The 11,966-nt window shown below is 38.9% G+C and overlaps 1 protein-coding gene across 8 annotated transcripts in view; it reads right to left on the minus strand.

Moving 5' to 3' along the window:
• The window catches only part of Bbox1 (gamma-butyrobetaine hydroxylase 1), a 49,158-nt gene extending 37,569 nt beyond the window's left edge, over positions 1–11,589 (minus strand). The window contains exons 1-4 of one of the 8 annotated variants that reach the window (XM_039105802.2): positions 11,294–11,573; positions 11,183–11,212; positions 2,507–2,760; positions 1,348–1,462 (exon numbers count right to left, since the gene is read on the minus strand). In XM_039105802.2, the coding sequence (XP_038961730.1) occupies positions 1,348–1,462; positions 2,507–2,725 (334 nt within the window). In that variant the 5' untranslated portion in view covers positions 2,726–2,760; positions 11,183–11,212; positions 11,294–11,573. Of the gene's footprint in view, positions 1–1,347; positions 1,463–2,506; positions 2,844–11,182 lie in introns of those variants that run through there. The other 7 variants (XM_063284523.1, XM_039105801.2, XM_039105804.2 and 4 more) reach the window with 7 other exon arrangements.
• Positions 11,590–11,966: the final 377 nt, after the last annotated feature.

Raw genomic sequence — 11,966 nt, forward strand, 5'->3', positions numbered from 1 at the left:
TTATTGTAACCCCCCCAAAAAGATTTCAGAAACATATATACTCATCTATTTTCAACCACCTAGCAGGGATAAAGGAAAATGGATTCTTGGTTCAGACACGGCAACAGAACAAGTCCTTATCAGCTGTCACAGTGGTGAGATCACACACTTAGAGGAATTGAATTCTTGACAAGACTGGCCTGTGTTTAAAGAGAAGGGGAAACTCTGGTACTTTGTGATTGATAACCGTAGGAAAAGAGAAAGCTGTCTGATAACCCGATTAGTAAGTACCATCTCCTTGTCTAGTGAACTGCTGTCAGACTAGTTTTAAAATCCCAGACAGTTATTACACATGAGGGAGTTTCAGGTTTGGAAGTAGTAAAGTACAGCCTCATTTAGTATATGACTCAGAGCTCCTGAGAGAGGTGGCAGGGATTAGCCAAGTAGCCACTTCCTGAAAGGGGTAGTGGTCTGATAGATGGCGTTGACAGTGGAAAGGGAGGTTCAAGAACTGTGCCTGGCTTGTGGGAGTCAAGGTTCTAACCAGCAGGCAAAATTCATGTGTGTTAGAGTTTGCCTTTGGTCACACAATCAATTGTAATCTGTAGACCATTGTAAATTAGAGACCTCCCCACACTCACACTTGCCTGTATTATTGTGTATTTCTTAGAAATTTATTTTTAATTGTTTCTTTATTTTGTCTATGATCTGAGAGATGTTATCATCCCCCTTTGCCACAGAATTTATCTTTTAGTTATCTGAAACATTTTTCTGTTTGCAGAATCTCTGGAGAGCCATATAAATGCTCAAGAAAGGGGCTTGTACTTGCCCTATGTTCCAGCTCCATTCTGGGGCCCTTGTTTTAGGGCTCCATTGCTCACATAATCTCATGGATACCGGCATACGAATTTGTGCTTTGCTCTGTTCTGATATCACCGACGAGAGTGAGCTTTCTCTGGTTTATGCCACTCCTTTGCAGAGTGCGTGGAGGGAACATCTTGGACTCTCAGCTTTGACTTCAGATGACACAGGCTCAAGCCTGCTGTACCTTTCCCTGCTAGTTAGTGCTTTAGAATGTCAGCAGCTGGTCTTCATTTTGGCCAAATTATCTGTCTTGTTAACAGGTTAAGCATTTCTTACAAATGACAATATCATTTTAACCAAGATAGGAGGGATTGAATTTGCTCCTGAGCACATCCTTGGAAAAGGAAAAAGATATAAATATTGATTGCATTGATCATCTTGTAATATATATGTTATCTCAATAAACCATGTCCCACAAATACAATCAATTCAAATAGTAGTATTCTTTTCAATAAATTCTTACCATAAGTTTTTAGTGTAGACCAAAAACCATCACAATGTTACCTGGTAAAAATAATTCTCCTTGGAGTCCTGCTCTGGCCTCCTGAGAAAAGCATCTTTTCTTCAGCCAATTAGCTTCAAATTCGCTGTAATGGCCATTGGGCCAAGTGATATAAACCTTACATAAGAGAGAAATAAGATGATATAAGATAGTTATTATCTATTTGTACATTGCACAGCTATACATTTCTGTGTTCTGCAATTACTTTTCTTTTGAATACTATTGAATTAGAACTATTAGAAGTAGAATTTTACTAACATGGCATCTCTACTTTACATACTCTAAATATTTAATCCTCAAACTTCGTCTGAGAAGGTCTGACTCTTAAGAGTGAGAACTGGAAGTAGAGAACAAAGCTGACAGAGGGCAGAAGAATGGGGAAAGATAGGCTTTTCTATTGCGCTTGTCCTTCTGCTGAGGATTTGGAAATAAGAAAGAGAGAGACAAGTGCAATGGTTGACATTGGGATTGAAGACTTTAGGATATGATTTCTTATGTACCTACTCAGTGGTTTAGACAAATAGTACTAATCAGTAAGATTTCTGAGTGAGTTCTGTAAGCCAGGCAGTAGGATAAACATTTCCACCCAGATTAACTTGTTGACCCCTGACATTTCTATGGACAAATTCTGTACTTTTACAGCTTGATAGAGCAGTAAATTGAGTGCCAGATGCACCGTTTTCATGGTATCAATTGCATGATTGTGTTTCAAGGGTGCTTCCCCCCAAAAGCATAAAAAAGCAATGTTTTCGTATTTTATTAAAATGGTAGTAGTTTTAAAAGGCAGAAAAATTATACACTCTGAAGAGAAACCAGAGTATCTCAGCAGGCTACATTTATGTATTTATTTATGTGTACATGTAACAGTACTAAAGAAAAACAGACCACCAGTTTGAGAGGGAGTAAGGAGGATTGAAATTAAATTTCACTTAAAATAAAAAGTAGGTCTATTAAAAAGAAAAAGAAAAGGTAAATGTGTAGTAGTGATAACAAGAGCAGATTCTTCCTCTGAATATACTTACCCTACCAAATGCTGTACAAACATGTCCATGGAGAGGGTTTGTTCTATACAACACCTTAAGAAGAGTTACTTACCTTACTATAGACTAAGCGCTTGATTTAACTCAACAGAGAAGGGAAAGACCATTTAGAGGTAACTACCTTTTTCTGGTCAAATGTCAAGTCATCCATTCTAATGTTCACATCGAGAGCTTCCAGGAGAAGTTTCCGAGCTTTTGCAGAATGTAGATAGCAGTCCGAACACTGACAGTTGTCTCTGAGCCATACTGCTGGGTAGAGGGACTCTGCCCCATCGTGCCAAAAGATCTGCATCAGGCGAGCCCCATCCACTGCTTCCGCCTTTAAGATGGCACAGTGCATGTTTCTGGTCTTTGGTGACAAATTCTACCAGCTACCTGCTATGACAAGTCAGTGTTAAAAGTAATAGCCAGGCAGATTGTACCTGAGCCTGACCTCTACAATAATGTCAGTGGACTCTGGCCTCTGCCTACCACTCGGCAGTGTGAGCCTACGCTTCGACCAACGCTGGGACCTTTGTTCTGCTTAGAGCATTTCACATGTTGTAAGCAGAAGCACGGCGACTAGCTGTAAGATAAAAATGCCGCATCGAGTCCAAATCAAGAGAACTCCTTGTTCTTTTAACAGAAAATTTAGATTACAAAATAAGAAACAATGGCACACACATTGATATAACCATGTTTGCAAAAACACTGTGAGAAAACCACTATGCAAATGGAAAATGTGACATTTGCCTCTCCATTTGGATATTTCAGTGCTGAAAACTGTGAGCCCAGGGCTTTACCTGAGAGACAGGTTGAGCTGCAGCCCCGTTCGCGGCTCTGCCGTTTTAATCAATGACAGAGGAACCCGGCTTTTGAAACAAGAACTGCTTCCATGATTCGCAATTACCACCAAGGAAATATTAATGCAATTAATTTGCTTAAAGGGTAATGTAACTTAGAATATGGTACTATTTCTGTTCCAGTTTTATTTTTTACTTGCACAATATAGTTTCTCACTGGAATGTATAAAAAAAACAAAGTCCTTTAAAAGCTTACTGGGTTTGTCCTCTGCCTTTGCTTGCTTGGAATGTCTTCCTTTAGCTGGAATGTTTACGGGGGGAGTTTTATGAATCTACTTCTTGATTGGAATGTATGGCTCCTTTTTATTACAAAATCCATCAACTTTGTAGCAGTGCAGTAATTACAGGAGAAGAAATCTCATGGAAGGAAGGTGTCATGGACTTACACTGGGCAACTTTATTGCATTAGTGATTGTATACCTGACCTTCAGGAATAAGACAGAGTTAAAGAGTTAACATTCCGAGTTTTTCTGGGATTCTCAATATCTATACAAAGAGTAGACCTTAGTAAAAAGATAAAATTTACATGAAAATAGAGGAATGCCCTAAGCATTTTCATAGGCTCATTAACACCTTAAGCTCTCTTAACAGAAGAGAGCAGAGAGGACAGTGCTACCTTGTGTTAAGAGAGGAAGACACAGCACAGTGACTGCTTACACAACCCCTTCACTGTACCAGAGACCTAGACAGCACCAGGGACGTACCGAGCCAAGCAAAGGTGCTTGGCAAACTGCAGTCACCTACACTAACCTACACCTAGGCATGCATACAAACACACAATTAAAAACAAAACAAAGCCATTGACTAAAGAGACAAATAGCACAATTAAGAGAAGTCTGTCAGGGATCACCGAATAGTTTCTACAAAAGGGCTGCTAGACAGTTAGGCTTGTAAGGCATATATAATTTCTCACTTGTATTCTTGATTTTAAAATCCCATCCAAAAGATTACAAGTATTCTTAGCTCCCGGTGTGCATAAAAGTGGTCTGTGGGACATTTCTTGGCAAGAGCAGTAGTGTGGCTGTCCTTTACAAATTAGTTCTCACTTTCTTCAGCACTGTGGTATCATGTGACGTTTTGATTCAGAAAGTAGCACACCGTTCCTTCCTTGGGTATTGAGTAAAAGTTAGCATTCATATATAATGGTATCTATTTTGTACATGTGGCATTACAGGATACAAAGATGGCATGCCACAAGGGAAACCGAGAGAATTACAATGTAAACAAAAATTTGCTGTCAAATGGTTTCAATTATGTTAGAAAAAATATTTAATTTGCTCTGGAAAGATCTGTGACTGATAATGCTTTACATGTCTTGATTCTACCTTATTTTGCTTCCTTACTAACAGACTATTGATATTTCAGTATAAATATTGGACATAGTTATAGTTTCAGCTTTCTCTATTGCTAAGATTACTGTGTGTTATGTAAGTCTGCCCAGTGAAATATTTTTCCTATCTCCACATAAGGAACATTTGTTAAAAGCAGATAGGAAAAAAAAAGCAGATAGGAAGATTTCAGGATACAATACCAGTATACAAATATTCATATTGTAGAGCACAATCTTATTTACAATATCACCAATGAAACGACTTGGGATTAATTTAACCTAAGAGATGAAGCCTAAACACTGAAACTATAAGACAACTGTGAAATCATTTGAGGACAAATATAAGAAATAATATGAAATCATGAGTCAGGAAAATCAATACTGTTAAAATGCCCATGATACTGAAATAATCTACAGATTCAGTGAAATTTATGTAATAGTGCCAATAACATGAGTCAAAGCAATAGAAAAGTTACTCCTAACATCTGTATAGCAACAGCAACAGTTTCTAAATAGCCAAAGCCACCAACCAGGAAAGAGAGACAAAATTAGAGTCATTATACTATATGGTCTCAAAATATATTGTAAAGCGATAATGACAAAAGTAACATAGTGTTGATTTGAAAAATTGAAAATGTAGGGAGACCAGACATAAACACATGTATCCAATATCAATATTTTTTTTGCAAAATTTCCAAGATACTCAATAAAAATGGCCTCTTCAATATTGCTGGGAGTACTGGCTATCCATATTTGGAAGATTAAATTTGGATTCTTCTCCTAGAATGGAAAGGCAGGTTATATTTGCAAACCACAACTCAGACAAGGGTCTCCAAACAAAAAGTATAAAGAAAGCAAACAATGCATCAAAGAGAAGTAAAAAGGTCTCCTAAAATGAAAGAGGCTCTTCATATACATTTACCAAAAGAAGATGCAAAATTAGCCATCATGTCTGGGAAAACAATGGGCAATTATTTTCAGAGAATACAAACCCAGACCACTATGAGGGAAATCTCCTTGTCCTTGTTACAATCAATATTACAGAATGGCTTTAAGCATTGGCAAAGATGAGGGTTATACATTGGAATACCTACTAAGCCAGATAGTGTAGAGTCTGGTTTTCAAAAAGTTAAGAATTGAACTGCTTATGATTCAGCTATTCTACTGCTGGTATATATCTAAAGGAAATGAAATCATTGTGCTGAAGAGATTTTTACACTTCCACCTTCTCTGGAGAATCAATCACAATAGGCAAAATATTGACTCAGTTGAAATGTTCACAGATGGATGGATGAACGCTTAAGGAAAAGGTGAGTTGCACACCCAGGAATATTATCTACCCATGTAAAGGAAGGACATGTTGACATTTGTGATAATGTGTATGAAATAGAATGGACACTGTGCTAAATGAGGTAAGTCATCCATACAGACACAAATTGTTTAATCTCACTTATTGTTGGACTCTAAATTTATTGAACACTTATTAGTTAAATGGAGAAAGGCAAGTACATGCAAAACTATCAGATGCTGGAAATTTCATAAGAAAATGCATTTGGAATGTTCCCAGTACACACACACTCACACACACACACACACACACACACACACACAAGGGTATGCACACACACACAAACATACACCATGGGTATGCACACACACAGACACGCACAGAGATAAGTATGGAAAGTATTAGACAATTCTTAATTTGATTGTGACAAGTCCTTGAAAATTCATAGGCACATTAAAATATTCCATTTACCGCTTTAAAATAGAATTCTATGAAGTATAAGTCAACAGAACTCAGAAAAATCAAATCAAACCAAAAAGACTAAGTTTTAGTTATGTTGACAGCAAGGTCACAGTAGCAGAAGAAAGCAGTGCCTAAGACACAGAATTGCTACTACAGCTCTGCAAATAGTTTGTTTAGTGAATCCTTTGTCACTAAGAGCTCTGAATGGCATATACAACAAGAACTCATTCCTTCTAATCAATCTGCTGCATTTCTGCAGTCAGCTGTAGAAAACATAGGCATGCCCAACATACATTTATACATACATACATACATACATACATACATACATACATACAGTCATATAGTCATACATACATACATACATACATACAGTTATATAGTCATATAGTCATACATTCATACGTAGGCATGAGGCTATGACTGGCCCTCAGCCGAGTACATTTGTAGATAGTGTCTCCATAGTTTGCTTTCTATTTCTGTGAAAAAATGACCAAAAGCAAGAAGAAGGGCAAAGGGTTTATTTTATCATATAGTCCATCATGAAGGGAAGTCAGGGCAAGGACTTAAGGCAGGAATCCAGAGGCCGGAACTGAAGCAGGAGCAATGGGAGCACACTGATTAGTGGTTTCTTCTCCATGACTTTCTCAGATTACTTTTTAAAAATATAACTCAGGACTTCCTGCCTAGGTAGCCTGGGCCCTCCCACATCAATGAGTAATCAAGAAAATGCTCCACTGACTTGCCCACAGGCATTTTTCTCCACTGAAGTTCTATTTAGCTTGTGATGCTAGCTTGTGTTAAGTTGGCAAACAAATAGCCAGCAGATTGAAATGTCATGTTACAATAGCAAAATGTTGACCACCCTCGCATGACAGTGGAAACTGCCTTAAGAATAAGACAATTTTCTTGTTTTGTTTTTCGATCTAGGTTTCATGTGTGCTGGCACGTATTATAATCTCAGTTCATTTCTATTATATGTTTATCAAAATACTTATTTAAAATGATTTACTTTTATGTATGTGTATGCATAGATACCATGGAGGCCAGAAGGGGGCCTTAGATCCCCTGGAGCTGGAGCTCCAGGTATTTTGTGAGTTGTCTGATGTCCTGGGATATAACTTTTGTCCTGAAACAGATCAGTAAGCCCTCTTATGTGTCAAACCATGCCTCAAGCTTCTGTTAAAACTTTTCTGGTTGAAATGTTAGGTATTCCATTTGGCACTTGAAGCATTGTTACGTAATGGATACTTCCGTAGGACAGGATTTTCCATCATGATGAACACGGTTTCTGTACTTAAAAATGGCTTTGTGCCTTGCTGTCAACTTCTATGAAAACAGAAAACCTGCTGGAGAAGTTATTATACCTGTAGACATCTGGCCCAATGCACAGTAATCTCATTCCAGCCTATTTTGAGATTTTCGTTTATCTCTTTCTAAATTCTTTTCCCTTTTCCTCTATATAGAGCATTTGGACTGAAGAGATTTCCCCCCGGAACCCACCTGGTTAAATAATACATAACCTGGAGGGAGAAGAGCCCCAGACATTAGTACATTAGTGAAGAATGGTAGCTACTTGGGGTAGCACTGGAAGAGCCACTAAGATGTAGGTTTTACTAAAATAACATAATTTGAATGTCTATGTAGGAACTTGTTGGGGCATTTCTACTCTTCATAGTCTCTTTCTTAGCTTCCCAGTGAATGTAAATAACAATTTAAACAGAAACAAGGGGAAATTAGCACTCTATTTTATTATTCTCTATTTTAACTTTGTTTCACTAACTCCAAGTTTTTACTGGGGTAAATAGAAAAAAAAATAGGAAGAAAAATGCCGTTAAGGATCATAAACATGTAAAAGAAAACGTCCTGAAAAGTTATACTCTTCTGACGCACTTTGGATTTGTTGAACTCTGTTTCTAACTCATCCACCTTACAATCGAACTTAATAAGGCATCATGGGAATGTACTTAGTGACACATTTTTATGCTTTCCTGAAGAAAAGGAAAACACACTCCACTTGGAAAATGAAAATATTTATTTTATGTTTATTATTATTTTGCTTTTTTAAAGGAGTTATTAGCTTATGAAATATTATTTTGGGTGTGGTGGGAAAGAGCAGTTCTGCCTGGCCTGTAAAACGGCCCTTGGGTCTTGGCAGCCTCTTATCTGATGGAGTTTTCTTTTTACTCCACAGTGTTACCTTGTGTGTTCTCTTCTTAATTATCTGCTGGTTTCCCTCTTCAGACATTACCTGGGAATTCTGTTTGGCACAACTAGATTGCTTTAGAAGCGATCCTACTTCAGGCTTCTGTGTGTGTTCTGTCATTTTTCTGTTTCTTAATTTTATATGTTGAAATTTATCACCAATAAGAAAAGAAAACAGTTGTGAAACCTACTTTGTGTACTGGTATTGAAAATAAAATAAAGGCAGAACTAGAACCCTTGGAGCCAGGGAGGGGCCATCTGCAGTGTTCTGCTCTCATGTCCTTGTTAGCTATAGAACCAGGCAGGAAAATGGAGGCTGGAAGGTCATCTCTTTGATTTATCCACACTCACTTTGTTAGTGGGAGAGATTGCCTCAGACATGTGGTCATAAGCCAGATATACACACACTAGGTGAAAAACGTTTACTCTGAGATAACTAACATAAATAATAGTCTTCAGAGAGGAGTGGCAAGATGATGCAGGACCTTCATAGCAACCATACCCAAAATTAGAACCGCGGGGTAGTAATGGGGACCAGTGAACCCACAGAACAGTTTAGCAGCATCAGTGAAGAGCATCATGGGTGCATCACATGTCAATGTCTCTTCATTTCCATCTGCTCATCCTCATGCTAGTATTGCATTGTGGAAAATTTATGCTATCATCTTCCAGAGAATAATTGCAGTTCATTAACATGATACTTTTACACCGTTCTCAAGGTCTGTGCTTAATTAATCTCACTGTTTGACATTTTATTTTCGGATAAAAGAGTACGAAGAAGCGAGTTTCTTTTTTTTTTTTCTTTTCTTTTTTTTTTTTTATTAACTTGAGTATTTCTTATATACATTTCGAGTGTTATTCCCTTTCCCGGTTTCCGGGCAAACATCCCCCTCCCCCCTCCCCTTCCTTATGGGTGTTCCCCTCCCAACCCTCCCCCCATTGCCGCCCTCCCCCCATAGACTAGTTCACTGTGGGTTCAGTCTTAGCAGGACCCAGGGCTTCCCCTTCCACTGGTGCTCTTACTAGGATATTCATTGCTACCTATGGGGTCAGAGTCCAGGGTCAGTCCATGTATAGTCTTTAGGTAGTGGCTTAGTCCCTGGAAGCTCTGGTTGCTTGGCATTGTTGTAGAAGCGAGTTTCTTAAACTTTATATTACTGAGTCTTAAAAAAATATTACCTACTTGTGATTCAAACTTTAAATCATATATTTTGTAATTGGAAAAATTGCCATTGACTGGGCTGTGCTCGTGGTTCCTAATTAATAACATTGGAATATATACTCTCTCTAGCTCATGATAGCTGTTACCTATAGACTGTAAGTTAAGGGCTTCAACATTGTTAAAATTCATTTTTAGTTTTATCGTGCTTGAAGAAGTGGTGGAGGCATATGATCATCCCTGAGGTATCCCACATAAATAATGAATTCCATGGAACCATTAAAAAAACCGCTTGGTGTTCTTGAAGAAGTTCACTATTCTACCTGCTGGATTTCATTCAAAAAATTCCTCCATACTTTGTAAAAAGGACATGTTAACTTTGGTAACAGTGGAGTTACCATATTTCAGTAAGAACTGAATTAGGAAGCCTCTTGTTTACTGATGTAATGTGTACAAAACAAAACAAAACAAAACCCTAAAATCTTTGACCACATCATACACTGATTATGAAAAAACTTAAATTTTTATTCGAATATTCAAATTGCATAAATAGCTTTCGAACTGTATCAAGGGAGCACAGTGAAGCTCTGCAGGCTGGCCTGACTTGACCAACATTTTAGAGACGCATGCTAATTTCAGCTCTTTCAGTTGAACAAAGGGCCAAGGAACAATATGCATCACCTTCCTTTCGGCTGCGTGGTGGACTATTCAAAGGACATTTCAACAAAACTCTCATTAGAACTTTCCTTCCATCATGGTCAATCAGCTTTGTAGACAGAGCTGTCTCTGTCCCCTTTACAGACATCCTGGATCACTTTGGGGATTGCAAAGTAATTTGACGACCAGACTAAGCCAAACATAATTGGAAAAGACTAACTGCCAAGAAGCAATCAGATCCACTACATTCCAGAAATCAAGCCTATTCCAGATGCCCGATGGTTCATCCTACTGCTGCCCAGGGCTGTGAATGATATGTGTCTGGAGTTTGATGTTCCTTCTTTCCCCTGTACACAGAGCTCAATCCAGGGGTCATTCGAATAAGAGAGCTAAGTTCAGTCATCCCTGTTACCATGTATTATCTGGGCACCAAATCACACAAACACTCCAAATAGAGGAAACCTCAGCTTTCTTTGGTCCTGGATATCCCTTGAAGCAGAAACCTTCTTGCTTCAGGCACATCTCAGGACTGATCTGCCTCTAGTTTCCAGTTTGTGCTTTACCTCGAAAGTCACTATACTCCTTGCAGCCCTGCTTTGGTCCTGCCCCTATACACAGTTGAGGTTGACAAACGAGGAAGGTTATAGCTTGATGTGAAGGTATAGCCATTTCTTTGTTTGGACATTTAACAACAATAACAGCAACACTAAAGCAAAGGCTCTCGTGGTCCCCAGAGGAAACAGTCACCAAGGAAAAGAACTCTAATACGTTTCTGGAAACCATAAAATCCCACAGCTCAAGCAAAGCTTTGCCCTATTTCTGAATCAGCAGAGAGGAGGAAGAGCATTTCTCACCTGTCTTGTCTCCTGTGCCAGAGCCAGCTGCTGCAACAGGAACAAGCAGACAAGAGCTTTTACTTCACTTCCACCTGCTCACACTGACAGCTCTTCTATTGCAAAACTCACCTTACGAAGAAGCCTTTGCACTCTGCAGGGAGGGGCTGTTGGCTCTCACCTGAGCACACGCTCAGTGGCATCTACTCAGCCATTGAGTATTCCAACAGAAATGTCTTTAGAGAGCTTTTGATTAGTTGCAGGGATCTTCTCAGAAGGTTGGAATTCGCTTCCCTTTGCTAGATAATTCTTTCTTTTCTCCGGTTTTGTTTGGAATAAACAGTAGCTGCCAGACAGCCTCAGTCTTTGCTGAAGACACTCGGTTGCCCAGTGATTTGACTCACAACACACAGCCCTTAGGGCAACAAAAGGGAAAGACCAAGGCAGGCCATATGCCAAGTATCCAGAGTTTGGCTGGCAAGCTTTTTTCTTGCGGGAGGGCCTAATACATGGAGGATTTGTTGGGCAGTTCCCAAGACCCAGTCTCTTACAGTGTAGCCATTATGTTAAAATAGCGTGTTTGGGAGGCAACTGAAATCTAGAAGGTGATCAGGAGTCTTCTGGCTTCCTTCCACCAACACCACCCTTCCCAAGAAGATACAGCACAGCCCAGCTTGCAACTTGTTGCTTCTTGTTTCAAGGACTCAGTGTTGGGAAACAAAAGTAAACAAAAGCCTTAGTCAAAGAGAGAGGTCATGCTACTCAGCTCCCAGGTGACCTCCAGAATGGCAATGTCACCCACATC

This window comes from Rattus norvegicus, chromosome 3, assembly GCF_036323735.1.
Source record: "Rattus norvegicus strain BN/NHsdMcwi chromosome 3, GRCr8, whole genome shotgun sequence".
In the NCBI taxonomy this organism is placed as follows: domain Eukaryota; kingdom Metazoa; phylum Chordata; class Mammalia; order Rodentia; family Muridae; genus Rattus; species Rattus norvegicus.